Source organism: Triticum aestivum, chromosome 4D (genome assembly GCF_018294505.1).
Source record: "Triticum aestivum cultivar Chinese Spring chromosome 4D, IWGSC CS RefSeq v2.1, whole genome shotgun sequence".
Lineage (NCBI taxonomy): Eukaryota > Viridiplantae > Streptophyta > Magnoliopsida > Poales > Poaceae > Triticum > Triticum aestivum.
In genome coordinates this window covers 292,262,606-292,287,547 of record NC_057805.1, presented here as the reverse complement: position 1 = coordinate 292,287,547, position 24,942 = coordinate 292,262,606, and the positions used below count along the sequence as shown (strand labels likewise).

Genomic DNA, 24,942 nt, shown 5'->3' with positions numbered 1-24,942 from the left:
GATTTTGGGGTTAGTCCCACTTTTAACATTACAGATTTGAAGCCTTATTTGGGTGAGGAAGATGAGCTTCCATCGAGGACGACTTCATTTCAAGAAGGGGAGGATGATGAGGACATCAATACCATTGTTACACCCACAGCCCCTGCTACTATACATACTGGACCAATTACTAGAGCTTGCGCACGCCAATTAAATTATCAGGTACTTTCGTTTCTTGGTAATGATTCTAATGTTCATGAGAATATGATGCTGCCTAAATTGGATACATTTGTTTTGCTTACAAATGAAAGGCATGTCATGGATAAGAGGGACGAACACTGGAGCAAGACCAAGCATGGAGATGATGGCATGCGCGAGGGGAACAAGAATGGAGTTACAAGTGATAATTTGAGGACTTTGAAGCCACCATTAGGAGTGCATGAAGCCTTGGACGAAATATACAAGATGCCACTTCATAAATTTCGTCCAGAGGCTATTCTAGGTGCTGCGTCACCTTATTATTGGGCCAGGCCCATGTAATTTCAAAATACATAAGTATAGGCTGGTTTTAGAGTCCACATGTGTGGGGAAACAAGAGATAGGGTTGGTTTCGGACCCCTTCCCCAAGGGCCATGAAATTCCCCCCTCTTCCTCCATATATACAGCCCTTAGGGCACCGTTTAGACTTTGGGTTTTGTTTAGATTAAAGTTCGCCATAGCTGCAACTTCACGTACTTCGTTTGTATTCAACGACCAGACAAAGGCGTCACAGAACCCCACCTTGATCAATAAAGCTTTCCTCTTATATTCGCAATATCCAGATTGCCATCTTAGTTTCTTGCTTGTTCTTCGTTTGCCTGCAGGAAACAGACCTTCGTGGTCAGGTTGATCGTGCTCCGGCGTGGTCAATAACCTTTCGGAGTTGGTTTAGCGATTGCTAAGGCGCGACGTCCTCGCACGTTCGTAGTCGGATCGTCAAAGTCGACTTCCTCCAAAACGATAGCCACCATCTCATCGAAAGACGGGACACCTTTGCCTCTATCAATTCAACTAGGTCACCAAATTTGTTTGGATCGGACCGGACGTCTGAAATCTCACAGACTGGAATTAAATGTAGGGGAGGTTAAAGGTCATCCGGGCGTCTGCCATGTAGACCTTCGACAACGCGGGCTCATGTAAAAAAAACCTCCACACTTCACCTAGAACACTCACTCCGCTCTCCCTGTAGTCATCTCCGCTGCAGCAGGAGGTGGTGCCGCCGCCCCGCCCCATCGGTAGTCCGTGAGTCAGTGGCGCCCAGTTGCCGTCAAGGAGGAGATGCCCTCCCCGTCCCATCGGCAGTCTGGGGCCAGTGGCGCCCGGTCGCCATGTAGAAGGAGGAGTCGCGCTCCCTGTTGATCTCCAAGGCGTGCGCCCGCCATGCCTGCTACCTCGGTGGAGCCATCAAGGACAAGCAGCCTCCCTGCCCGGTCATCGAGCAAAAGCAGGAGTTGCACTCCACGTGATCTCCAGGGCGCACAACCGCCTCGCCTACTACCTCGGTGGTGCCGACGGTGGCTCATCCTCCACAGTGACGGCGACCTCCGAGGTGGCGCGTCTGGAGTGGCACAACGCGCGGTGTTGGAAATTTTTCGCGTGGTTGGACGTCGCGCGGACCCCATGCTCGTGGAGTCATGGGCCATTGATCGATCCAGGACAACCGCGGAGAGCTCTGCACGTTGTCATCGTCGGATGAGCGACCAATTCCTCAAAGTGGGGTTGGTCGAGTTTGAATGCTTGGCCCGACTCTAAGGCAATGACGAGCGGTGTCAGGCGGACTCCGCGACCGGCTGTTGCCACCAGGCAGAGGTGGCCAGGCGTCTGTGCCAGGCGAAGGCGGTAAAGCGGTTGTGCCGCGAGCGTCCATCGATGGTCGATCAGAGCTGCCGCGATGCCTAGCAGGCCTCCCGTCACTAGAAGGATGACGATGGAGGTGCCAATGGCCTTGGTACCATGCCTATGAGGTCACCGTTCGGTACCTCGCTTAGCTTAGTTTAGGTTTACTCAAAATTTCGTTCGGTTTGGTTGAAACTTTGTTAAATTTCATTTGTTTCGGTTGTAATATCGAGATTTTAACAAATATCATTGTTTAGGCAATGATTGTGAGTTACAATGCCAATTAGTATGTACACAACAACCGTGTGACAATTTTAGGACTCCGTTGATTCAAAGGAATTCTATAAGATTTTTAGAACATTAGAATCCTTAGGAATTTTTTCTAAAATTGTCTTTTTAGTTTGTAGGGTTGAATCCTGTAAAAAAATCATCAGGAATCATTTGTATTACATTTCATAGGATATCTTGCATCCATTCCAAATCCTTTTTTTACAATCCATTTGTTTTTTCTATGCCATCAAACACACTCTGTTAATCCTATATGATTCAAGTGGACATGTCAATCCAATCCTATATTTATTTTTCTATTCCTGCGTTTTGAGAATCCTGCAAAACAAAGAGGCCCTCGATGGCAACGTTTCAGTCCACAACATGTTCGTGCTCCCCTGCAGTAAAAAAATAAATAAGAAAAGACACATCATGTTCGTGCTGATAACATTTTCATCTCGGTTGTTTTCCTCATCCACCCCTTTGGGTCCATAAACCGTGTACACTATGCACCAACAGTGAGCAGAGTACCAAAACCTGGACTGGCAAACGAGCAGACCAACAACAATAGCTCCACCCAAAACACTCGCTAGCTCCAATCCCGAGAACATACGCACTAACATGATCGTCCAAGTTCTAATCTAGCTTGTCCATAGTCCGTACAATAGGTACCCTCGGCTCTGACAACCTGTCGACAGGCAAGATTGTTCGTTCAGCCCCTGCGACTGCGAGCTCAAAGGCCTAACCTGCACATTGTCAAACCTCTCAACAATTATACACCAAACATCTTAGGTAGGGTTGAAATTAACGCAAATATAATGCCCAGCAATTACACAGTGGAAAATCTTACCAAGTATTCGAGTTCCAGTGCACAACTTCACATTCCACCGGGGCCTCTGACTCCAGCAACCTTGTCCCAATCCTCAGGGGAGAGCATGTCAGACATGTACTTCTCCTGACCGCGCCAAAGGATCTGACATCATACAACATTAAGTATTTGCTCATTTTCCTAGAGTAAGACTCTGTGCAACCCCCGCACATCTTCGCACCCTACCATCACATGTGTAACTCACAAGGTCCCATAATAATACAATGTGCAGTCTCACTATCACTGCCTAAACAATAAATATACTAGCAAGTAACACCTCGAACTCATGCCATCAGATCACCCTTTTTGGTGCACTCATCCAACTATATGTAATTCATAACATACTCTAACTAATGATACCTGTGAGAAGCTTTAAGTCAAATTCATTATTAACTGTAAACAGTCTATTTTGTCTCTTAACACTTGAATTTGATATTTTACTGGAAACTTTACATGGCACATCATCGTTTTCTTTTCCAGAAATTTTCATGTTGATTTGGTGCCCAAACTGGACATTGATTGGAAGAGTGCACCAGAAACTAAGGTTGCTTGTGTTGCCTTGGGTAAAGAGATTAAAATACCTTGTCAATTACCCCAAACTCCTTGGCTTTCAAAGAGTCCATATAAAATGGCCCTCTCATCACCTTGTCTATTTTCTCCGGTGGCTGATAAAGAACTGTTATATCCCAACTGAAAAAGGAAAAAAATAAAGATCTGTACAAGTAAATGATTACAAGTTGTACGTACATTTCCAGTGTGCCTTGCTAGAAGTTTGACCAGGGTGTTCCTGTTGTGCACGACCTACAAGAAGCAACAGGAGGTATTAATTTCGACTCAAGATGAACCATGAATCTGGGAAACTGACAAAATACTACAGACAATGATATAACTTTATGTCGAGGAGCGTATAATACCATACTATCGAAATTTGTCATCTCTCATGACTTAGCAAATGGTTTTAATTGCACAAATCAATGGCACAGGCAATATTTGCATGACCACATCAATATTGACTGGATTCGTTTTTCACTATTGAGATATTCTTAGAGTGGAAGCAAAGCTTCGATGTTTTTTTTCACTGAAGTAATAAAAGTAACAAAAGACCCCAAAGTGGTCGGACCCTTTCCCGGACCCTGTGCAAGCGGGAGCTATGTGCACCAGGCTGCCCTTTTAATAAAAGTAAATGCTTAATCACTTGCTCAGACAGCACTAGCTAGCATACATGTTTGATTCAAGAGTACAAGCTAATAAGAAATGAAATCACAGCTCCTACCTCTTTTGCACGAATAACAACATCAGAGGCTTGCATCATCCCATATGAAGGAATACGAGGTTGCTGAATCAAAGCTGACATGAAAGTAGATTTTCTGTTGTCAGCAAGAATCAACCAACAGAAAATCTGATCCATAGTCCCTCCACTTTACTACCTTTGGCATGGGGAAACATATAGCGTTTGCCTTTCTTCCCTGCTGAAAGGACAAGGCAGGCATGACCAGCTGCAGCTCCTATACAAAGTGTGTGAACCTGCAGAGCAAATAGTAGATCCATCAAGTTAGTGTCTACAGAATTTACAGAGTACAAAAAACACTAAGAGTGAATTCTACAAACACAAACAGCTAATCCTAATATTATGTCAATGATATTTTGCCCGGTTCAAAACATCAGGGCAACATAGAGGTGCAACCCACCATGAGGGTACACAGGCAAAATCATTCTAATACATCAAAGATATGTTTAGTTGCTTCTAAGATACTTCGTAGACATAAAAAACCAGCATATTCATGTTAATTTGGTGCCCAACCAAAGCCAGTTTGAACTATCACACCTTAAGCATGGTTGCACCTAATATTTTGTCAAACATCAGTACAAATAAGTGGCCAGTTATATATTAGAACCAACTTCTTGCTGAATATATGCATAAATAATGAGAACAAAGCCACTTCATCTTTAACATGTTCCGGGTAGTTTACAAAGGTGATCAAAGACCATTCATTAACAAACTGGTCATTCCATTTGGCTATTGGTCACTAGCAAACCATAATGCTTTCTGGAAGACAAGAACACAAAAACCAATAAATGTAACAATTAATATTGAACTGCTAAAGTACATGCAGTAAATGCAAAATATGGTACCTCAGTTTTCATCCGCATCATGGCATCATATATAGCAAAACCTTCTGTCTCCATTCCAACCTAATTTATAAAAGGAACTTCACTAAGACCAATGACCATCATGACGACGAATAATAACGCAACATGAGACATCATAATTTGTCACATTTAGCATGGTATAAGTAAGCCACATTTAATAAGATACTTAATCACAATTAGAGAGCACACTCGACAATGAATCATGAATTGAAGATAAACTTGCTTACTGGTTCACCATCATCACGAGCCGTTCCTGTTGAGTTGATGTATATATATGCAGGCTCACTACTATTCATCCAATCAAGGTACATCAACTGGGCAACAATAAGCTCGGTAACTGCTGGAACCAACTACCAAAGCAAGAAGAGATAAGCTCATTAAGTTATTAGTTCTGACAGTCTCATAATAACAGATATTATAACATGTTCTACAAAAACAATTTGCTAAGCATCTATGATAAAGCTACCATTTTAACACCTGCAGGATTTTCACAAGTACACTGAAAACAGACGTCGACCTAGCATCAATCACAGGATTTAGCAAACTACATTAAGAAAGGCAATTCAAGTGCAGTTCAACATACAAGGGAAGTGAGCCAACATCCACATAGGACAAACTATGAATACTCTTTTCCACAGTGGAAAAGGTAGAGGGTCAAAGTGTGAGTTAATGCAGGAAATGTTGCCTTCAGAGCCACTAGTGGAAACTGGGTACGTGGAAGAAACTAAGCTACGAGCAATATGTATCCTGGGATCAGAAGTATGTAATTTAACAAAAGGGGCATTTGATTTAACATGTCCTCTGTACTGGCAGTGTGAGATCTTTATTGCACTAGCGCCATTGCATACAATCAAGAGAACATTTGCAAAATTATAGGTTTAGTGTACAAATTATAACAAAATCAGAGATACGCAGGTAGCAAATCCTAACCTTATGCCTGATTAAGCAAAATAAAAGTTAATAACCTATTCACATTGTAATCTAAATTTGTAAATACTGAATGACGGTAAGAATTAAGACAGCAGGCTGGTGAGGAGCAAAACTTTGTTAAACTCTATAATCCGTCCATTAGTGACTGCCTGACTGGCTTCGCCAAACAGGGCTCATGGTATTGCAGTCTATCTTTTTATTTTTGACGCATGCAAGGAGATAAAATACAAACCATGAACTGTAATAAAGGTCAGTTCCTCTCATCTATTATAACAGTGGTTTCACTGTTTGTCTGTCTGTCTGATAGCTCAGGATATAACATTGCATCATTTATTGTTAGAGTACGTAATGGGCCTAATGGGCCTGGGCTGGCGGTATAGCCCGTTAGTCTTAGGGTTAATTAGAGATAAGGGTCGCTTGCTTAGGGGTCAAGTAAGCCTTGCTTGGGAGTCAAGTAAACCTCTCTATATTAAAGAGAGGAGATGTATCAATCTAATCAAGCAAGAATTAAGAAGGAAATTCCTCCCTCTTGCCCGGCTGTGGGCAAAAAGGCCCCCGGCCGGCCCTCTCGCGCCCTCCTTCTAGCAGCCACATAACAATCTGGTATCAACTTTCCCGGGTTCGATCATGTCCAGCCCTCCACCGAGTTCTTCCCACCCGCCGCCGCCGCCGCACACCTACCCGCCGCCACCAGCGTCTTCATCAGTGCTGCTGCCCCACACAGCAGGCGTGCCGGCATTGGGCGTGCTGGCGTCCTCAGGGGCTATTGCACCCTCTGCCCCGGCGCCGTCCGCCCTCGTCCTCACCCCGGAGCAGATGACAGCCGCAATCCTGGAATTACGGCAGGCCATGGCGGGCATCAGGGCCTTCCTCGTCGGGCCCTATGCGCCCCAGCCGCTTCCCCAGCAACCATCTCCTCCGCCGCCACACCAACAACAGCTACCCCCGCCGCCGCCGCCCTCGACCACGGCGCCGGTCATCTCGTACCAGTATGGGATGTCCTACGACGGGACTGCGACGACCTCGTTCTCATCAGCGCCGCCGCCGTCCCAGGGCGTCCCCATCCAGCAGATCAAGTTCCCGCCGTCGCCGTCACCGCTTCCGTCTTGGATCGCTACCCACCACGTGTCGACGGCGGTGAGGCTGCAGGCTGCTGCGCGCGGCCTCCTAGCGCATCAGCGTGTGCGGGAGATGCGTGGTCTGCAGCTGCCGCTCCTCCAAGTTGCCCTTCGCTGCGCAAAGGACCTCGATCTCGTCCGCTGCGTCGGGGATCTTGGGCATGCGGTTTCCCCCATGGGCGGCGGGCATATTGTTTTCCCCGCGGGCAGCGACCTCAAAGTCTGCGACATCGGCGGTTGGGGGGGGGGGGCGCACCCCTCCTCGTCATTCTCCATCGCAAGCCCTCTGTCGGTGTCAAAACTGGCAGATCTCGGGTAGGGGTCCCGAACTGTGCGTTTAAGGATCGAAGGTAACAAGAGGCAGGGGACACGATGTTTACCCAGGTTCAGGCCCTCTTGATGGAGGTAATACCCTACTTCCTGCTTGATTGACTTTGATGAGTATAGGGGTTACAAGAGTTGATCTACCTCGAGATCGTAATGGCTAAACCCTAGATGTCTAGTCTGTATGATTATGATCATTGTCTCTACGGACTAAACCCTACAGTTTATATAGACACCGGAGGGGTCTAGGGTTGTACAGAGTCGATTTATAGAGAAAGGAATCTTCGTATCCGAACGCCAAGCTTGCCTTCCACGCCAAGGGGAGTCCCATCCGGACACGGGGGAACGCCTTCCATCTTGTATCTTCGCGGCCCACGAGTCCGGCCCACGTCACATAGCCCGGACGCCCGAGGACCCCCTAATCCAGGACTCCCTCAGTAGCCCCTGAACCAGGCTTCAATGACGATATGTCCGGCACGCAGATTGTCTTCGGCATTGCAAGGCGGGTTCCTCCTCCGAACACTTCAAAGTAGTTGATCACAAGAACTATATCCGGCTCTGTACAATAGTCACAACACTCCACCGCAAGGGCATAATACTTAATCAAAAAGCACGATACGTCTTTACTGACAGTTTTGCTGGCGAGACGTTACATCTGGCCTCCTCATTATTTCGAATCGTTTTCCTCTCTCCCATTTCGCGTTTCGAGACGCAGTCTCCGTTGACACGTCTTGTCAAAGCAAAGATCGTGTCCCCTTATTACGGGATTCTCATCAATACGGGCTTGGGAAATCCAACCGTGCCGTCCGCACGACCCCTTGGGAATAGGCGAGCTTTAAGGCTTGTGGGGGGACGCCTGATATTCACTGCCTTTATAAGGAGATAAGGATCCCCCTTTTTACCCCACGCCTTCCTCTTCCTCAGCCCATCCGCCCTCGAGCTCTAGCGCCCAAGCTTCAATCCTTTTCGTTCCCAGAAAATACTCCAGCCATGTCCGGATCCGGAGCGCAGGGCAAGTGGATGCCTTCCTCCGTTACGGAGGGAAACATCAAGGAACTCCGGGAAGCGGGGTACCTGGCCAAGGAAATCGCCCATCGGCTTCCGGCCAAAAAGCAGATCGTCCCTACTCCAAAGCCCAATGAGAGGGTAGTATTCATCCCCCATTTCCTTCGCGGACCGGGGTTTCCCCTTCACCCGTTCGTCCGCGGTCTCATGTTTTACTATGGGCTAGATTTCCATGATCTAGCCCCGAATTCCTTCCTCAACATTTCGGCTTTCATCGTCGTATGCGAGGCATTCCTCCGCATCCCCCCCCCCCCCCCGCCCCCACTCGGCCTATGGCTCAAGGTCTTCAACATGGAGCCGAAAGTGGTGGATGGTCAACACGCGGATTGCGGAGGTGCCATGGTGAGCAAGCTTCCCAACGTCACCTGGCCCAAGGGCACCTTCGTGGAAACCGTGAAGGGATGGCAGCAGGAGTGGTTCTATGTCACGGAACCTCGTGACTCCACATGGGCTGCTCCTTCCGAGTTCAAGTCCGGGCCTCCAATGCGGCTGACATCCTGGCTCAACAAGGGTCTGGACTGGGCATCGTCTGACGAGGTGATGACGCTGCAGAGGCGTGTCAAGAGCATGGTAGAAAAGAATACCAGTCTTGCCGGTGTGATCCAGGTGATGCTCTTTCGCCGGATTCTCCCCTGTCAGGCGCGTCAAGAGTATATGTGGGAGTTCGACCCGGCCGGTCCCCGGACCCTACAGCGGTTCTTCGGCACAAAGCACGAAGACATGTGGAAGCTGCTTTTCAAGACCCAGAAGACGTGGCCGAAGACAACCGAAGACCTCGGCCATGACTGCACTCACGCAGCGACCCCCGTAAGTTCTTTGATAACCTTACTTTGTAAGTCCAAGGAGCATACTAAACTTCCCCTTCTCCCCACAGGGCTGGACGAAGAAGGCGGAACGGATTCACTGTCCGGCTCCGCTGCCCGAAGACCCAGCTATTCCTCTGTTGACGAGGATGCTGGTCCCGGCTCCGTATCAGGCGCCGAAAAAGAAGGCCAAGAAGAAGAGTAAGGAGGCCAAGGGTGGCCTCCGCCGTAAAGGCGCTTCGGACGTAGTGTCTGAAGACACCGAAACTCTCTCCTCTCATGACAAAGATGAAGAGGAGGAAGAGAGCAATTCCCCCTTTAAGGGGGAAAAGAAGAAGAGGGCAGCTTCCGTGGATCTAGATGCGGAAGCGTCCAAGAAAGGGAAAACCTCCCTTACGGATGATTCCGATACGGACGCCGACGACATCCACGGGTGGCGCCCCAGGCCAGATCGTAAGTATTCAAAGGTACCGTATATATATCCGGCTTTTCGCCTTGTGGTTGTGACACGTTGAATTGCGTGCTGCAGTCCGGCTCGTCACCTCCCCCAGCGATCCTCATCTTCTGGGAACTCGCTGGGTCCAAACATGATGGAGAGCGAGTCACCTCCACCAGCCTCCTCCCCCACTGCTGCGGATAAAACCGAGGTGTTGTCCCAAGGACCTTTCCGGGAAAGGGAGAGGTGCAGGAGGCCGCCAAGACGGCGCCAAAGGGTGATACCCCTACTGCCGAGAACATGGGGGAACCGACCCCCATGGAGACCGGAGACGGGGGCCATGTCCAATTTGGCCCCCAACCAAATGTCATTCCGGATAACCACACGGCTCCGGAGACAGATGAGCAGCCTCCTTCGAAAGAAGGGGGCGTGCCCACCCCACCGGCGACCTCCGTCAATCCGAAGGCGCCGGACACTCTGGTGGGAGCGCTTCAGAGCGCCACCATTGTGGAAGAACATCGTACCCTTATGGGTACGGTGATTGAAAAGGTTCAGTCCGCAAAAAGCGGGTTGAACGAGGCCTACACTAGCCTTCTGAGAGGCTTTGAGGTATGTGATACAGTGCCCGTTAGCTATATAAGGGGAATGTGAAGCAGCACAAAGTTTGTGGAGGAGCAACTCCACCTTGCTGCTACAATGTGTACAGCACAAGTGTTGAAGGAACAGCTTCAACGTGCTGCGCTAGATATCGCTCTAGAGGCGAATGTAGGTTGATAGGGCAGCAAGAGTTCAATCCAGAACTCCTAGGGCACAAGATCTACTCCAAGATCTTAGATAAGAACAAGTTCTATTATAGGTAGGGGTACATAGTCTGCCTCCAAAGTAGAGGCGAGGACCTCTATTTATAGGGCTTTGGGAAGCCTTCACATACTTCTACTTATAGCTGGAATACTCTAGAAAACATTATGTAAGTTTCACCATTCTACTCATAGCTACTCACAACTAGAAGACTCTAGAAAACAGTAGGTAGGATAGAAAAGAAAAGGAAAGAAATACTACACTAGAGTGGAAGCATCTAGAAGTAGCCAAACAGATCTGGCATGTGTTTTCTTTCTTCTCATCTAGTGTTCCTCATCATTCTCCCCTGGTTGTTTGGAACTCGCCCTCGAGTTATCTTCATAGAGCGCTTCTTCTGGATGGTAGAGAGTCAAGTCCGCAACATTGAAAGTGTTGGAGATACCCATGTCACTTGGAAGATCTATCACATAAGCATTATCATTTATCTTCCTCATGATAGAGAAGGGCCCATACCTTCGCTGCCTAAGTTTCCCTTTAACACCTAAAGGCAGCCTTGATGGCAGCTTCACCAGGTCCACCACATGTGTTGGAACTTTAGTGTAGACAATGGAAAAAGGGCTCCTTCCTGTGGATCTATGCTTGGAGTTATTGTAGGAGAACTCTGCAAGAGATAAAGCCAAATCCCATTGCCCCTTTCTTTCTCCACAAATGCAACGGATCAGATTACCCAAAAACTTGTTCACCACTTCCGTTTGTCCATCTGTTTGTGGATGAGCAGTGCTAGAAAATTTTAATTCAGTGTTGAATTGCTTCCACAAAGTGAGCCAAAATGCAGCAAGAAACTTGCTATCACGGTCTGAGACAATGGACCTTGGAACTCCATGAAGTCTGACCACTTCTCGAAAGAATAGGTTTGCCACATGATGAGCATCCGTTGTCTTGCGGCATGGGATGAAATGAGCCATCTTAGAGAATCTATCCACGACCACAAATACAACATCACTTCCTCGTCTTGTTCTTGGCAAGCCCAAGACGAAGTCCATAGAAATGTCCTCCCATGGAGCAACAGGAACAAGCAAAGGCATGTATAACCCTGTGTTCTGGACTTGGCCTTTGCAGGTCTGACATACGGGGCACCGTTGAACGAACTTTCCAGCATCTTTCTTTAGTTGTGGCCAAAAGTAGCGAGCTTCCAGGTTAGCGATAGTCTTGTCCCGTCCAACATGGCCACTAAGATCACTTGAATGGAGCTCTCTAACCAGCTTGTCACGTAGAGAACTTCTTGGAATGCACAAACGATCATTTTTTAAGAGATATCCATCTTGCATCAAATAGTCATCACCTAATGGTTGGCCCCTTGCGTGCTTTACCCAAACATGGCCAAAGTCTTCGTCACCCTCATACAACTCCTTTATTTGACCCATGCCCGGAAGTTCAGCTTCAAAAGCAGTCAAGAGGCATGCACGACGACTCAAAGCATCGGCCACTCTGTTAGTTATTCCAGATTTATGCACGATGAGATAGTTAAACCTCTCAAGATATGTTGCCCATCTTGCTAGCATGCGGTCAACATGCTTTTGATTTCTAAAATGCTTCAAGGATTGATGGTCGCTATAAACAATGAACTCTTTAGGCAGCAAATAGACTTCCCAAGTTTTCAACGCTCTGAAAACGGTGTATAATTCTTGCTGATAGGTACTCCATTTCTGTCTAGCTTCACTTAACTTCTCACTAAAGAAAGCAATGGGCTTCCTTTCTTGAGATAGGACAGCTCCAATGCCTACTCCACTTGCATCACACTCCAACTCAAAAGTCTTGTTGAAATCAGGTAGTACCAAGACAGGAGCTTGTGATAGCTTTTGTTTAATCTCATTGAAGCTAGCTTCAGCTGCTTCTGCCCATTGGAACTTTCCTTTCTTCAAACACTCGGTAATTGGTGCCATGATAGTGCTGAAATTCTTAACAAATCGCCTATAGAAAGTTGCAAGGCCATGAAAGCTTCTTACCTCAGAAATGGTCTTAGGAGTTGGCCATTCTCGGATTGCTTCAACCTTAGAATCATCAACACGAATGCCGTCACATGTTATGACGAATCCTAGGAAAAGAAGTTGTGTTTGCAGGAAAACACATTTCTTCAAGTTGAAGTAGAGCTCATTTTCCCTTAGTACTTCTAGCACCTTCCGAATGTGATCAAAGTGTTCATCCTCATCCTTGCTATAGATCAAGATGTCATCGAAATAGACCACAACAAAGTGGGATAAGAAGGGTCTAAAGGACTTGATTCATTAAGTGCATAAAGGTACTTGGTGCATTTGAGAGTCCAAATGGCATGACTAGCCATTCAAACAACCCTTCCTTTGTCTTGAAGGCGGTCTTCCATTCATCCCCGGGTCTTATACGGATTTGATGATATCCACTTCTTAAATCTAGCTTTGTGAACACTCTTGCTCCACTAAGCTGATCCAACATATCATCCAGACGGGGAATAGGGAATCTATACCTTACGGTGATCTTGTTAACGGCTCTACTGTCCGTACACATGCGCCAAGATCCATCTTTCTTTGGCGCGAGTAGAGCTGGTACAGCACATGGGCTAATACTTTCTCGAATATGCCCCTTTTGCAACAATTCCTCCACTTTCTCCTTCAATATACCATGCTCCTTTGGGCTCATTCGATAGTGTGGAAGATTAGGAAGACTTGCTCCCGGAATTAAGTCAATTCTATGTTGAATTTCTCTCATCGGTGGCAAGCCATGTGGCTCCCCAAGTATGTTCTGAAATTCTGCCAATAAACCACGTACCTTTGCTGGAATTTCAACAGTCAGGTGCTCTTCTCCCTTTACAACAAGTGCAGCACACAAATCTGCCTCCTTCAAGTCTTCCATAAACTCATGAGAGGTATGGGAGATAGTTAACATAGTTTTCCCCTCCTCCTTAGAGGTATTACCTTCGGGTTTGTTTGGTAAGATAATGATCCTTCTTTTGTTCCAAATGAAAGAGTAAGAATTTTCCTTGCCCTTGTGTGTAGTATCCACATCAAATTGCCAAGGCCTCCCAAGAAGAACATGGCTGGCATCCATGTCAACCACATCACACAACACATTTGAGCGATAATGCTTACCCAAAGAAAGTGGCAGGTTGCATTGTTTGGTGATCCTCATATTCACTCCTTTCTTGATCCATCCAATAGTGTAGGGATTTGGATGATCATGGGTTTCAAGCTTTAAATGGTCCACCAACTTCTGGGAGATAAGATTCTCGCAGCTGCAACTATCAATCACTAGTTTGCATACCTTGCCATTCACCGTGCATTTGCTCTCAAATATTTTCTTCCGTTGTGTGTCATCGAGTTGTGGTGTGGAACATAGGACACGCTGGATCACACATACCACCTCTTCACCTTCTTCTTGACAAACCTCTTGTCCGTCTACATCTTCAGATTCGTATTCTTCCTCATCGCTTTCATCATCATGGATAGTCGTGTTAACAAATTTCCTTAGTGGGCAGCCACTGGATATGTGTCCCTCTTTACCACATTTATAGCACTTTGGGCCTTCATTTGCATTACCCTTGCCTCTAGTTTGCTTCGGGATGGGCTGTTGTCTTTGGTGGAGTGGTCTTTTCTTCCACTCTATTAGGTTGGCTCCTAGATGAGCCTTCGGTATGAGGATATGGAGGATATGGAGCCTTAGTTGTCTTTCTCATCCTCACAAACCTCTCGGCCTTTAAGGCTAGAGCTTGTGCTTGATCAACGGACCAGATTTGTTGCATCATCAATCGATCTTGAATAGCATCATTGAGACCATTGATGTACCTTGCAACTTGTTGCTCTTCAGTTTCAACAAGGTTGCACCTCACTTGTAGCCTTAAAAACTCCTCCGTGTAATCTGAAACAGTCCTATTTCCTTGAGCACAATTTTGAAATTGGATAAATAGGATCTGGTCATAATCAGCGGGCAAAAATCTCCCTTTCAAGAGGCCTTTCATTTGTCGCCAAGTTCTAACACGAGGTTCTCCTCTCAGCCTGCGCTCCTCTTGAACGCAATGCCACCATGCACCGGCTCCTCCTTTCAGTTTGTATGCGACCAAAGGAACTCTACGATCTTCCGGAACCTCCATGACCTCAAAGAAAGTCTCCACTTCATATAACCAATCCAGGCACCCTTCAATGTCAACATTTCCATTAAAACTTGGGATCTCAGCTTTCACCTTGTATGTATCTCTTGCATATGTAGGGTTGGGTGCTCTCCGATATGCGTAGAGATTTGGCTCTTCAAGGGCATCATCATATTCTTCACCTTCAGAAGCCTCAACATAAATTGGCCTTCTTGAAGCACGTTGAACAACATGTTGTCGTGGCGGTCTTGCTCCAAGATTACCTCTCCTTCTTCCTTGATGAACATCTTCCTCTTCTTTAGATGAATTTCCTTCATTGGTAGCAGGGGGGACACCCTTTCTTATCATCTCAACCAGCTGGTCAAATCTCCTATTAAGATCTTCACGCAGCTCTTTGATTTGTTGTTCAGCAGCATCCATCCTCTTCTCCAATTGCTCCATTGTTTGCTGCAACTTACTCTCGAAGAGGACAGCAAGAACTAGTATGGGTCAACGAGGCTCTGATACCACCTGAAGCAGCACAAAGTTTGTGGAGGAGCAACTCCACCTTGCTGCTACAATGTGTACAACACAAGTGTTGAAGGAACAGCTTCAACGTGCTGCGCTAGATATCGCTCTAGAGGCGAATGTAGGTTGATAGGGCAGCAAGAGTTCAATCCAGAACTCCTAGGGCACAAGATCTACTCCAAGATCTTAGATAAGAACAACAAGTTCTATTATAGGTAGGGGTACATAGTCTGCCTCCAAAGTAGAGGCGACGACCTCTATTTATAGGGCTTTGGGAAGCCTTCACATACTTCTACTTATAGCTGGAATACTCTAGAAAACATTATGTAAGTTTCACCATTCTACTCATAGCTACTCACAACTAGAAGACTCTAGAAAACAGTAGGTAGGATAGAAAAGAAAAGGAAAGAAATACTACACTAGAGTGGAAGCATCTAGAAGTAGCCAAACAGATCTGGCATGTGTTTTCTTTCTTCTCATCTAGTGTTCCTCATCAGAATGCCCGTGTATAGATAGTAGCCCATGAGACTCTGTTCGGTGTTCGCGAAAAAAGGCCGAACAGAGGATCTAAGAATTCTCGCAGGAGATTTAATATATATATCTATTTGATCAAACAGGCTGTGATGCAGGCGTCAGCTTCCCATGCCGCCGAAGCGTCCGAGCTAAGGCAGAAGTTAGAGGAAAAGCAAGGTATGTGATGCCGAAACACGTCTGAACTGAGATCAGTTCAGATTTGTTATCTGAATGAGTTTTATAATTATGTTCATAGCTGACGCTTCGGAGGTCGAAGCCCTCAAGAACGCGCTGGCCGAAGCCAAGAAGGAGGCGGAAGAGGAACGAGCCGCCCGCCTGAAACATGAATCAAGGGTGGGGGAAGTCCAGCAAGAGCTCAAGGATGCGATAGGCAAATGTGAGTCCTTAGAGCGCAAGATTTCGGATCAAAAGTCCAAACTTGCTAAGGCCCTCCAAAGTGCACAGGAAGCCCGGACCGAAGCCCAAAGCGCCTGCCAGGAGATCCAAGAGGCGAAGCAGATTGCGGCGGGTGAGGCTTTTAACATGCAGAGCAAATTTGTGAGAAGAAAGTATATCTTGCTGACCCGGATTTGGAGTTCTCCAGGAGCGTTTGCGGACCTGCCCCGGAGTATTGCTGATGCTGCGGAGTTCTTCCGAGCCGAAGAGGGGAGCGCGACGGAAAAGCTGTTCTGGTCGCAGTACCTCGCGCCAGAGCATCCCGTGCCCCTCAGCGATCAACTTAAGCAATTGACCGAACTGCATAGGATGGTCGGATTGGCCATGAGGGATGTTATAATCCGTCTTTGGCCCGCCGAACCCATACCCAGCAGCTATTTCGGGCTCGTGAAGCGGCTGGCCAATGCCTGCCCCCGGCTCGATGTCGTGAAGCGGTCGGTCTGCATCGAAGGTGCACGGATGGCCTTCGCCCGTGTCAAAGTGCAGTGGGTGAAGATGAACGTCGTCAAGCTTGCCACCGAGGGACCGCCCACGGGCAAAGAGCACCGCAAGCCGGAGCAGTATTTTGACGACGTCCTCGAAGGATCCCGCATTGTAGAGGGCCAGTGCTCAAAGGACATTATTTTTGAATGAATGTATCCCTGCTGTCCGAACATTGTATTATGGAACAAGGCTGATGTATAATATGTTGCTTATTTTGCCTCAAATTATTTTCCTCCTGTGCGGCCGTTTATGGTATCTGAGAGTTGGCCAGTCGTCGGCTTCAGCCCCCACGTAGGTAGTACGGAGGTGTTCGGAATAGCACTTAAACACACTTGACCCATCAATTTGGTCCATGAAGGAGGTGTTAGTGCGGCGAACCAAGCAATCGGACTATGTGGCTTTATCACTCTCACTTAGCCACGGGAGTTTGACAATGTGAATGTAGGCGCAGCCCCTAGTATTATTCGATTATCCGAACTTGGGTGCTGTAAATGCCTGACCAGGTGAAGGCCGGTCTATCGCGTGATGCGGAAAAAATGCAAAAGATCTATACTTAGTCACCGAATAGCTGACCAGCTCTCGCCGCATCATGACAGTTAGTTTTCGACTTTCTCTACTGAGGTGTTTGTCCGGATGAACCAGAAACACAATCGCAGTAGTTCTCCCTTTACTACCTTAGCTGATCAAGCGGAACGTAAGGCAGTAACCACAGGAGCCGGGCAACCCAACTATTGACCAAAGACATGATTCGGAGCCGATGCATATAATGCTATGTTCGAGACGCCGAATTGTACTATAAAAGTGTTCGGACTTATTATTATTTATTGAAGAAACGTACGTGGCCCAATGGAGCCCCTGGCGATTTAAGTCGAGCCGAGGTGTACATGGCAACCGGACGAAGAAGAGGGAATACAGATTAAGAAATAAGCCAGTACCGAATAGGTTGGGCGAGAAACTGTTTCCATTATAGTTTGATTGATACGTCAAAACGTATTTTTACAAATAATGCGATGAGCATCGAGACTATTTTACATGCCGAGCACAAGGGAAAGCTGTGTATGGGTCCTAAAGAGGGAAGCGGTGATCTTTTAAAGATCCTTTATACTCTGCCACATGTCTACGCTGCTTTTCTCCTTGGCGTATTATCCTTCGAAAGGATCAACGATCGGGTTTTCATGGGGGGCTTTAGAAAAAGGGCCCTTGGTACCGTCGAAAGGTGATGTTGGTTGTAAGGAACCTGGAAAAATAAAAATAAGAGAAAAGAAATATCAGGGTGCAGATAGAGTCGAGCCGTATTCTGGACTTTATCTTTACTATGCCTCCATCTTTGTCCATGGTATCTTTAGCGCGTAGTGATGTACGCGTGGTACGTATACCGTAATTCGGTTGGGGCTGAAACGGAGGCCGAATTGCTAGTCGAGCTCCTGATGAGCTGGACTGTCGTGCTGCGGGGTAGTCCGGACTCATTTCATAGTGTTCGGGGGCTTGACTGCTGATGTATTATTTGGTATGATAAGGCCGCTCTGTACTTCCGCTGCCAGGGCCGCGGTGTGCTCCTCAGTGCGGAGGGAGCGTTTCATGTTTCCATTGACTGTTATAACACCGCAGGGTCCGGGCATCTTGAGTTGGAGACAGGCATAGTGTGGGACCGCGTTGAAACGAGCGAACGTGGTTCGTCCGAGCAGCGCATGGTAGCCACTGCGGAAAGGGACGATGTCGAAGGTCAAGTCTTCGCTTCGGAAGTTGTCCGGCAGACCGAAGACAACCTCCAGTGTGATTGAGCCCGTGCAGCGGGCCTCTACACCAGGTATTACTCCCTTAAAGGTGGTTTTTGTGGGCTTGATTCTTGAAGGATCAATACCAATTTTGCGGACTGTGTTCTGATAGAGCAGGTTAAGGCTGCTGCCGCCGTCCATGAGGACTCGCGTGAGGTGGAATCCATCAATAATTGGGTCGAGGACTAGCGCGGCCGAGCCTCCGTGACGGATACTAGTCGGGTGGTCCCTGCGATCGAAAGTGATCGGACAGGCTGACCATGGGTTGAATTTTGGGGCGACTGGCTCGATCGCGTAGACGTCCCTTAACGCGCGCTTGCGCTCCAGCTTGGGGATGTGAGTAACATATATCATATTCACCGTTTTGACCTCGGGGGGAAATTTCTTCTGTCCCCCTGTGTTCGATGCGCGAGGTTCCTCATCGTCATCCTCGCTGGGCGACCCTTTCTCCTTATGTTCGGCATTTAATTTGCCGGCCTGTTTGAAGACCCAACAACTTCTGTTGGTGTGGTTGGCAGGCTTGTCAGGAGTGCCGTGGATCTGGCAAGGTTGATCAAGTATTCGGTCCAGGCTTGATGAACAGTCTTTGTTTCGTTTGAATGGCTTCTTCCGTTGACCGGATTTGGAGCCACTGAATCCGGCCTTGACCGTCGTATCCTCTGTATTATCATTGTTGCTTCGACGCTTATGTTTGCTGCGTCAGGGCCTACCGTTGCCGTTTCTAGCTTCGGAAGTGCCAGGGTCGCTGGTACTGTTGTTGCTACGGGCTAGCCAGCTATCTTCGCCCGCGCAAAAGCGGGTCATTAGTGCTGTAAGGGCTGCCATGGACTTCGGCTTTTCTTGCCGAGGTGTCGGGCGAGCCATTCATCGCGGATGCTGTGCTTAAAGGCCGCTAGGGCGTCGGCGTCCGGACAGTCAACAATCTGATTCTTTTTAATTAGGAACCTGGTCTAGAATTTCTTGGCCGACTCTCCGGGCTGCTGGACTATATGACTAAGGTCATCGGCGTCCGGGGGCCGGATATACGTGCCTTGGAAGTTGTCTCTAAAGGCGTCTTCCAAGTCTTCCCAGCTTCCAATAGAGTTTTCTGGGAGGCTATTTAACCAGTGCCGAGCTGGTCCCTTGAGTTTTAGGGGGAGGTATTTGATGGCGTGTAGATCATCACCGCGAGCCATGTGAATGTGGAGAAGAAAATCCTCGATCCATACTGCGGGATCTGTTGTGCCATCATATGATTCGATGTTCACGGGTTTAAACCCTTCTGGGAACTGGTGCTCCATTACCTCATCGGTGAAGCATAGGGGGTGCACGGCGCCTTTGTATTGGGCGACATCACGACGTAGTTCGGATGAAGGCTGTATACGGTTTTCGGCTCGTGCAAGGTTATGCCTGTCCCGCCAGGTCTGATGGCCGTCCCCGTGTATTGGGGAACGCCCTCTCGATCCATAGATTGATCTTGTCAGACCGGCTATATTGTCCAGGTCCTTGCGTAGGTCGTAGGTATAGCCCGGGGCAGTTACCTCCCTGCCTCTACGGCGGGGTGGCGCGGGCTGGTGTTCGGCGTGAGTAGCCGGTCTATCCCGTCCACGCGGTGGTCGGATGGACTTGTCAGCAGTTTTATGCTTTGGCGGTATGGGCTCAAGGGCCTCGTCGTCGAATTGGGATAGCAGCTTGCGCTTTGGGAAGCTCTTTGCTGGGCGTTCGAGGCCGTATTCCTCGGCTGCCAGGACGTTAGTCCATCTGACATTGAGCAGATCCTGATCAGCTTGAAGCTGTTGCTGCTTCTTTTTCAGGCTTCTTGCAGTGGCGATTAGCCGGCGCTTGAAGCGCTCTTGGTCGAGGGGTTCCTCCGGCACGATGAAATCTTCGTCGCCGAGGCTCACGTCCTCTTCGGAGATCGGTACGTAATTACTATCCTCCGAGCCCTCGTTCTCGACGGGATCGTCAGGGTCAACTTGCCCCTCCTCCCAATCATCCTGTTCGGATGTTTGCTTGACGGGGTCTTCGACGTTTTCTGGAGTATTATCGTCTCCGGTGCCGGTAGTGTTGTCTTTGTCACGGCACGATTTTGAGCGGCGCTGCTGACGTCGACGCTTTGGAGGGGCTTCGGCAAGCTTGTCCTTATCCGGATCCTTCTTTCCCTCGTCGTCATCCTTGGGTGTGTCCACCATGTATACGTCATATGTGGAAGTGTCTGTCCATCGTCCGGTAAACGGAGGGTCTTGGCCTTGTTCTCTCCGGCATCGTCGTCCATACCGTTGATGTCTTCGGAGGCATAATCGAGCAAGTCATTTAAATCTACGACAGTGGCTATGAAGTGGGTGGTCGGTGGGACGTAAAATTCCCTGCTCTCAGCCCCTAGTCCGGGCTGGGCATAATTCGGAAGCGATCCTTCCGTAATGGCGAGTGATCGCATCATGTCCAGAGCCTCGTTCAAAAGCGAGGTTTGGGCAGAGGAAAGAGAGTCCGCGGGGCTGTCCAGGGTTGGTGCCTCCTGGTCGCGCCTACTTAACAAGGACCCTGAGAGTTCGGACTTAGAGTCCGGCGGAGTGTCCGGCGCTTGAGCGTCAAGGAGAGTTTGGTTCGTCTTTGGGTTTGCCGCTAACGTCGTCCCCTCCGGATCTCCGGTAGCAAATTCCATAGTTGCAGAGAGTCCCGCGGGCTCTAAACTCCCGTCCTCGGACCTGACAACCCGCTCTGGATCTAAGGCCAGAGCGGCAACTGGGGCCGCGAACCCCTCGAAAATCAGATCTCCTCGGATGTCGGCGACATAGTTTAGGTTCCCAAAACTGATCTGATGACCAGGGGCGTAGCTGTCGATCTGCTCGAGGTGGCCAATCGAGTTGGCACGCAGCGCGAAGCCTCCAAAGACAGAAATCTGGCAGGGAAGAAAAGTCTCCTTCGCGGCAGCATTGTTGTAGATGATTGACGGAGCCATCGAACCTTCTGCTGACAGCACAGAGGAACTCTCAATGAAAGCACCAATGTCAGTGTCAAAACCGGCAGATCTCGGGTAGGGGGTCTCGAACTGTGTGTCTAAGGATCGAAGGTAACAGGAGGCAGGGGACACGATGTTTACCCAGGTTCGGGCCCTCTTGATGGAGGTAATACCCTACTTCCTGCTTGATTGACTTTGATGAGTATAGAGGTTACAAGAGTTGATCTACCTCGAGATCGTAATGGCTAAACCCTAGATGTCTAGCTTGTATGATTATGATCATTGTCTCTACGAACTAAACCTCTGGTTTATATAGACACCGGAGGGGTCTAGGGTTGTACAGAGTAGGTTTACAGAGAAAGGAATCTTCATATCCGAACGCCAAGCTTGCCTTCCACGCCAAGGGGAGTCCCATCCGGACACGGGGGAACGCCTTCCATCTTGTATCTTCGCGGCCCACGAGTCCGGCCCGCGTCACATAGCCCGGACGCCCAAGGACCCCCTAATCCAGGACTCCATCACCCTCCACTCTTCTCTGTGCGGTGCAGACCAACAGACGTCCGACGGGGAGAAGGCAGGGTGTCACCGACAGAAGCGCACCGCGTAGCACCACTGCATTCCGCCGGCCGCCGCGAGGGCGCTTCTTCTGGTCGCTCTTGCGACCACTTCCAGGTGGCCTTACACATGCACTCCTTTTGTCCAGATGGTGTACATGGGATCCAGGTGGCTGTACATGTGCACGTCCAACGAGCGGATGGTGTCCACTTTTTGTTAAGGGGTCCCAAATAAAGCGTTCCGGTCCATTTCAGGTTGAGAGTAATAAAACAAGCCGAGAAGTAAAAGGCTTGTTTTTAGGTGTTAGGTTTGTGTTGCGTCGAGTCATGGTTATAAGTTGGTTAGGCTGCAGCTCGAGGACAAGTTGCATGTCCAGGTGGGGTGTAGTGTTAAGAGTACGTAATGGGCCTAATGGGCCTGGGCTAGCGGTATAGCCCGTTAGTCTTAGGGTTAATTAGAGATAAGGGTCGTTTGCTTAGGGGTCAAGTAAGCCTTGCTTGGGAGTCAAGTAAACCTCTCTATATTAAAGAGAGGAGATGTATCAATCTAATCAAGCAAGAATTAAGAAGGAAATCCCTTCCCTCTTGCTCGGCCGTGGGCAGAAAGGCCCCCGGCCAGCCCTCTCGCGCCCTTCTTCTAGCAGCGTCATAACATTTATATTTTATCCAGGCTAGTTGATTCACTCATGCATACTTATCAGCATATTTGGAATCCACAAATTCAAAATAGAAGAATACCACAAAAAGCTTTCCTACTGAACCTTGGTGCAGATTCATACCGGCATGCCAATATAAACGATCCGTCCATGTAGAAGCAACGATGGCAAATCCGGAGGAGGCCTTCTAGGACTGTGCTGACTGTAAGAGCTGCTAGAACGTTCCACCTGCCAGTTTGACAATTTCAGTTAAGCAGAGCACAGTTTGCAATAAACTCCTACATATCAAAGATCAAGAACCGCATATGTAAACTTTAACAATTTCAGAAGTAAAGCACAAAGGCATTTATATGCAAGGAAGCAGGTTCTCAGATAGGAACCTCAGTGTGCAACATGATATGTGTACTCGTCTGAGTAAGTTTGTATAATCACATACGTAGTAGATATATGTTTTGCTAGTAGGTTATTATTTCAATGGAGGCAGAACCCTTTACCATGGCAACCTAATTAACACATGTTAGCTGGCACTGAGCAGAGCCTTGACATGTGTTACGACTTAAGACATGGATCACACAATTCTGACAACCACTAACAAAATGGAGAAGAAAAACAATCCCAGAAAATGGTTTGCATGTAGTATAGCCGCCCAAATGAGCACCAAGTTCCAATTTCAGCTTCTTCTTTCTTCCATTTTATGTGTGTGTGGTGAGCCAGCATCGTATCATACTACAGCAGCTCCATTACCGCTGCACATACAAGCACGAAGAAAGTGAGCGCGAAAGCGCTAAATCACCTGCGCGGGCGAGGACATGAGCTTGGCGTTCTGGAAGATCTCGAGGAACGGAAGGTGGTCCTCGCCGCGGCGTTCGCCACCCGCAGCTGCCGCTAGCTGCTCTGGAGAAGCAGCGGCTAGCGTGGATAGGAACGGGTCGCCCCTCGGGTTGAACAACGGCGACGGAGCCCCCGCCGCCGACCCGGCAACACGCGCCACGAGGGTAGAGGACGGCGGACTGCACCTTCCAGACCGGACTAGGGGATTCGGGAAGAACGGGGACGACGTCGCGGTGGGCGGGGAGGGGGTAGGGAGGCGTAGGGAGAGGAAGGAGGAGGCCATGGCGCCCGGTGGTGGTGTTACCCGGCCGCGGCGTGCGAGCGAGCTCAGGGGGACTCTGTGGATAATTTGGTTGGAGCTGACGCTGTAACTGCCGTCTGTTTGCTCTGGGCCTTGGCCTTTGAAGGAGGGCATGGGCTGAATGAATCTTGGGGCCTTGTGGGCTGACTATTTTTTTGACGAAAATGCTGCTGTGCAGCTTTTCATTGAATATGAGAGAGGAAGACAACGTCTGTTAGTTACAAAATTTGCACGAAATGTGCACCACGGCATTCCGTATCCTAATGTCTAGTCTGGTTATAGAGGTCTATGCAGCATCTTGTTGATCTTCTTACGGCCGGCTGTCCAAGTGTCGATGTCTTCAATCAGGTGGTGGAAGACTTGCACCCCCGTCGAGAATTTGTTATCGAAGATCCGTGCATTTCGTTCTTTCCATGCCGTCCACCAGACCAGCTGCACCAGCGATGTCACGCCCAATATGCGATACTATCCTAAAGAGACTCGAAGGTCCCACCAAGGATAGAACCGCATATTGACACGCTTTTGCAAGGTGGATATCATTACATCAACATTACATAATATATGGGGATGCATACAAGGCATACAAATGCCGCAAGAATACATCAAACATAAGATCAACATCCGGCTACGGATGAATCATAAACAGAAACTCAAACGACATCCACCCTGCTAGCCCAGGCTGCCGACCTGGAACCTATCCCCTGATCGAAGAAGAAGCAGAAGAAGAACTCCAAAATAAGCAACATCGCTCTCGCGTCATGAACATCGCAAAACCTGCACCTGCAACTGGTGTTGTAGTAATCTGTGAGCCATGAAGACTCAGCAATCCCATTACCATGGGTATCAAGACTAGCAAAGCTTAAAGGGAAAGGAAATGGATAAGTGGTGAGGTTGCAGCAGCGACTAAGCAAGTATGGTGGCTAACTTACGCAAATGAGAGCGAGAAGAGAAGCAAAGGAACGGTCGTGAAGCTAACAATGATCAAGAAGTGATCCTGAACTCCTACTTATGTCAAGCATAACCCAGAAACCGTGTTCACTTCCCGGACTCCGCCGAGAAGAGACCATCACGGCTACACACGCGGTTGATGCATTTTAGTTAAGGTCAAGTGTCAAGTTCTCTACAACCGGATATTAACAAATTTCCATCTGCCACATAACCGCGGGCACGACTTTCGAAAGATAATACCCTGCAGGG

General features: G+C 48.4%; 1 protein-coding gene across 1 annotated transcript; it reads right to left on the bottom strand.

Moving 5' to 3' along the window:
- Positions 1-2,556: 2,556 nt before the first annotated feature.
- LOC123097501 (ATP-dependent Clp protease proteolytic subunit-related protein 3, chloroplastic) lies at positions 2,557-23,804 on the bottom strand. Its single transcript, XM_044519264.1, has 10 exons — positions 23,407-23,804; positions 22,737-22,841; positions 5,368-5,490; positions 5,123-5,182; positions 4,417-4,513; positions 4,263-4,336; positions 3,737-3,790; positions 3,571-3,654; positions 2,972-3,094; positions 2,557-2,867 (listed from the first exon to the last, which is right to left on the bottom strand). The coding sequence occupies exons 1-9, from the start codon at positions 23,725-23,727 to the stop codon at positions 2,999-3,001; spliced, it is 1,014 nt and encodes a 337-aa protein (XP_044375199.1). The 5' UTR covers positions 23,728-23,804; the 3' UTR covers positions 2,557-2,867; positions 2,972-2,998.
- Between the last annotated feature and the right edge of the window lie 1,138 nt (positions 23,805-24,942).

What these genes read in the sequence shown, in the direction of transcription:
- LOC123097501 (XM_044519264.1), bottom strand. Translation starts at nt 23,727, where the DNA reads ATGGCCTCCTCCTTCCTCTCCCTACGCCTCCCTACCCCCTCCCCGCCC. An exon ending in TAGCAAGGCACACTGGAAAT is followed by an intron (nt 3,655 to 3,736) that starts GTACGTACAACT and finishes GTTCTTTATCAG; the next exon opens with CCACCGGAGAAAATAGACAA. An exon ending in AGTTTGGGGTAATTGACAAG is followed by an intron (nt 3,095 to 3,570) that starts GTATTTTAATCT and finishes GTATGATGTCAG; the next exon opens with ATCCTTTGGCGCGGTCAGGA.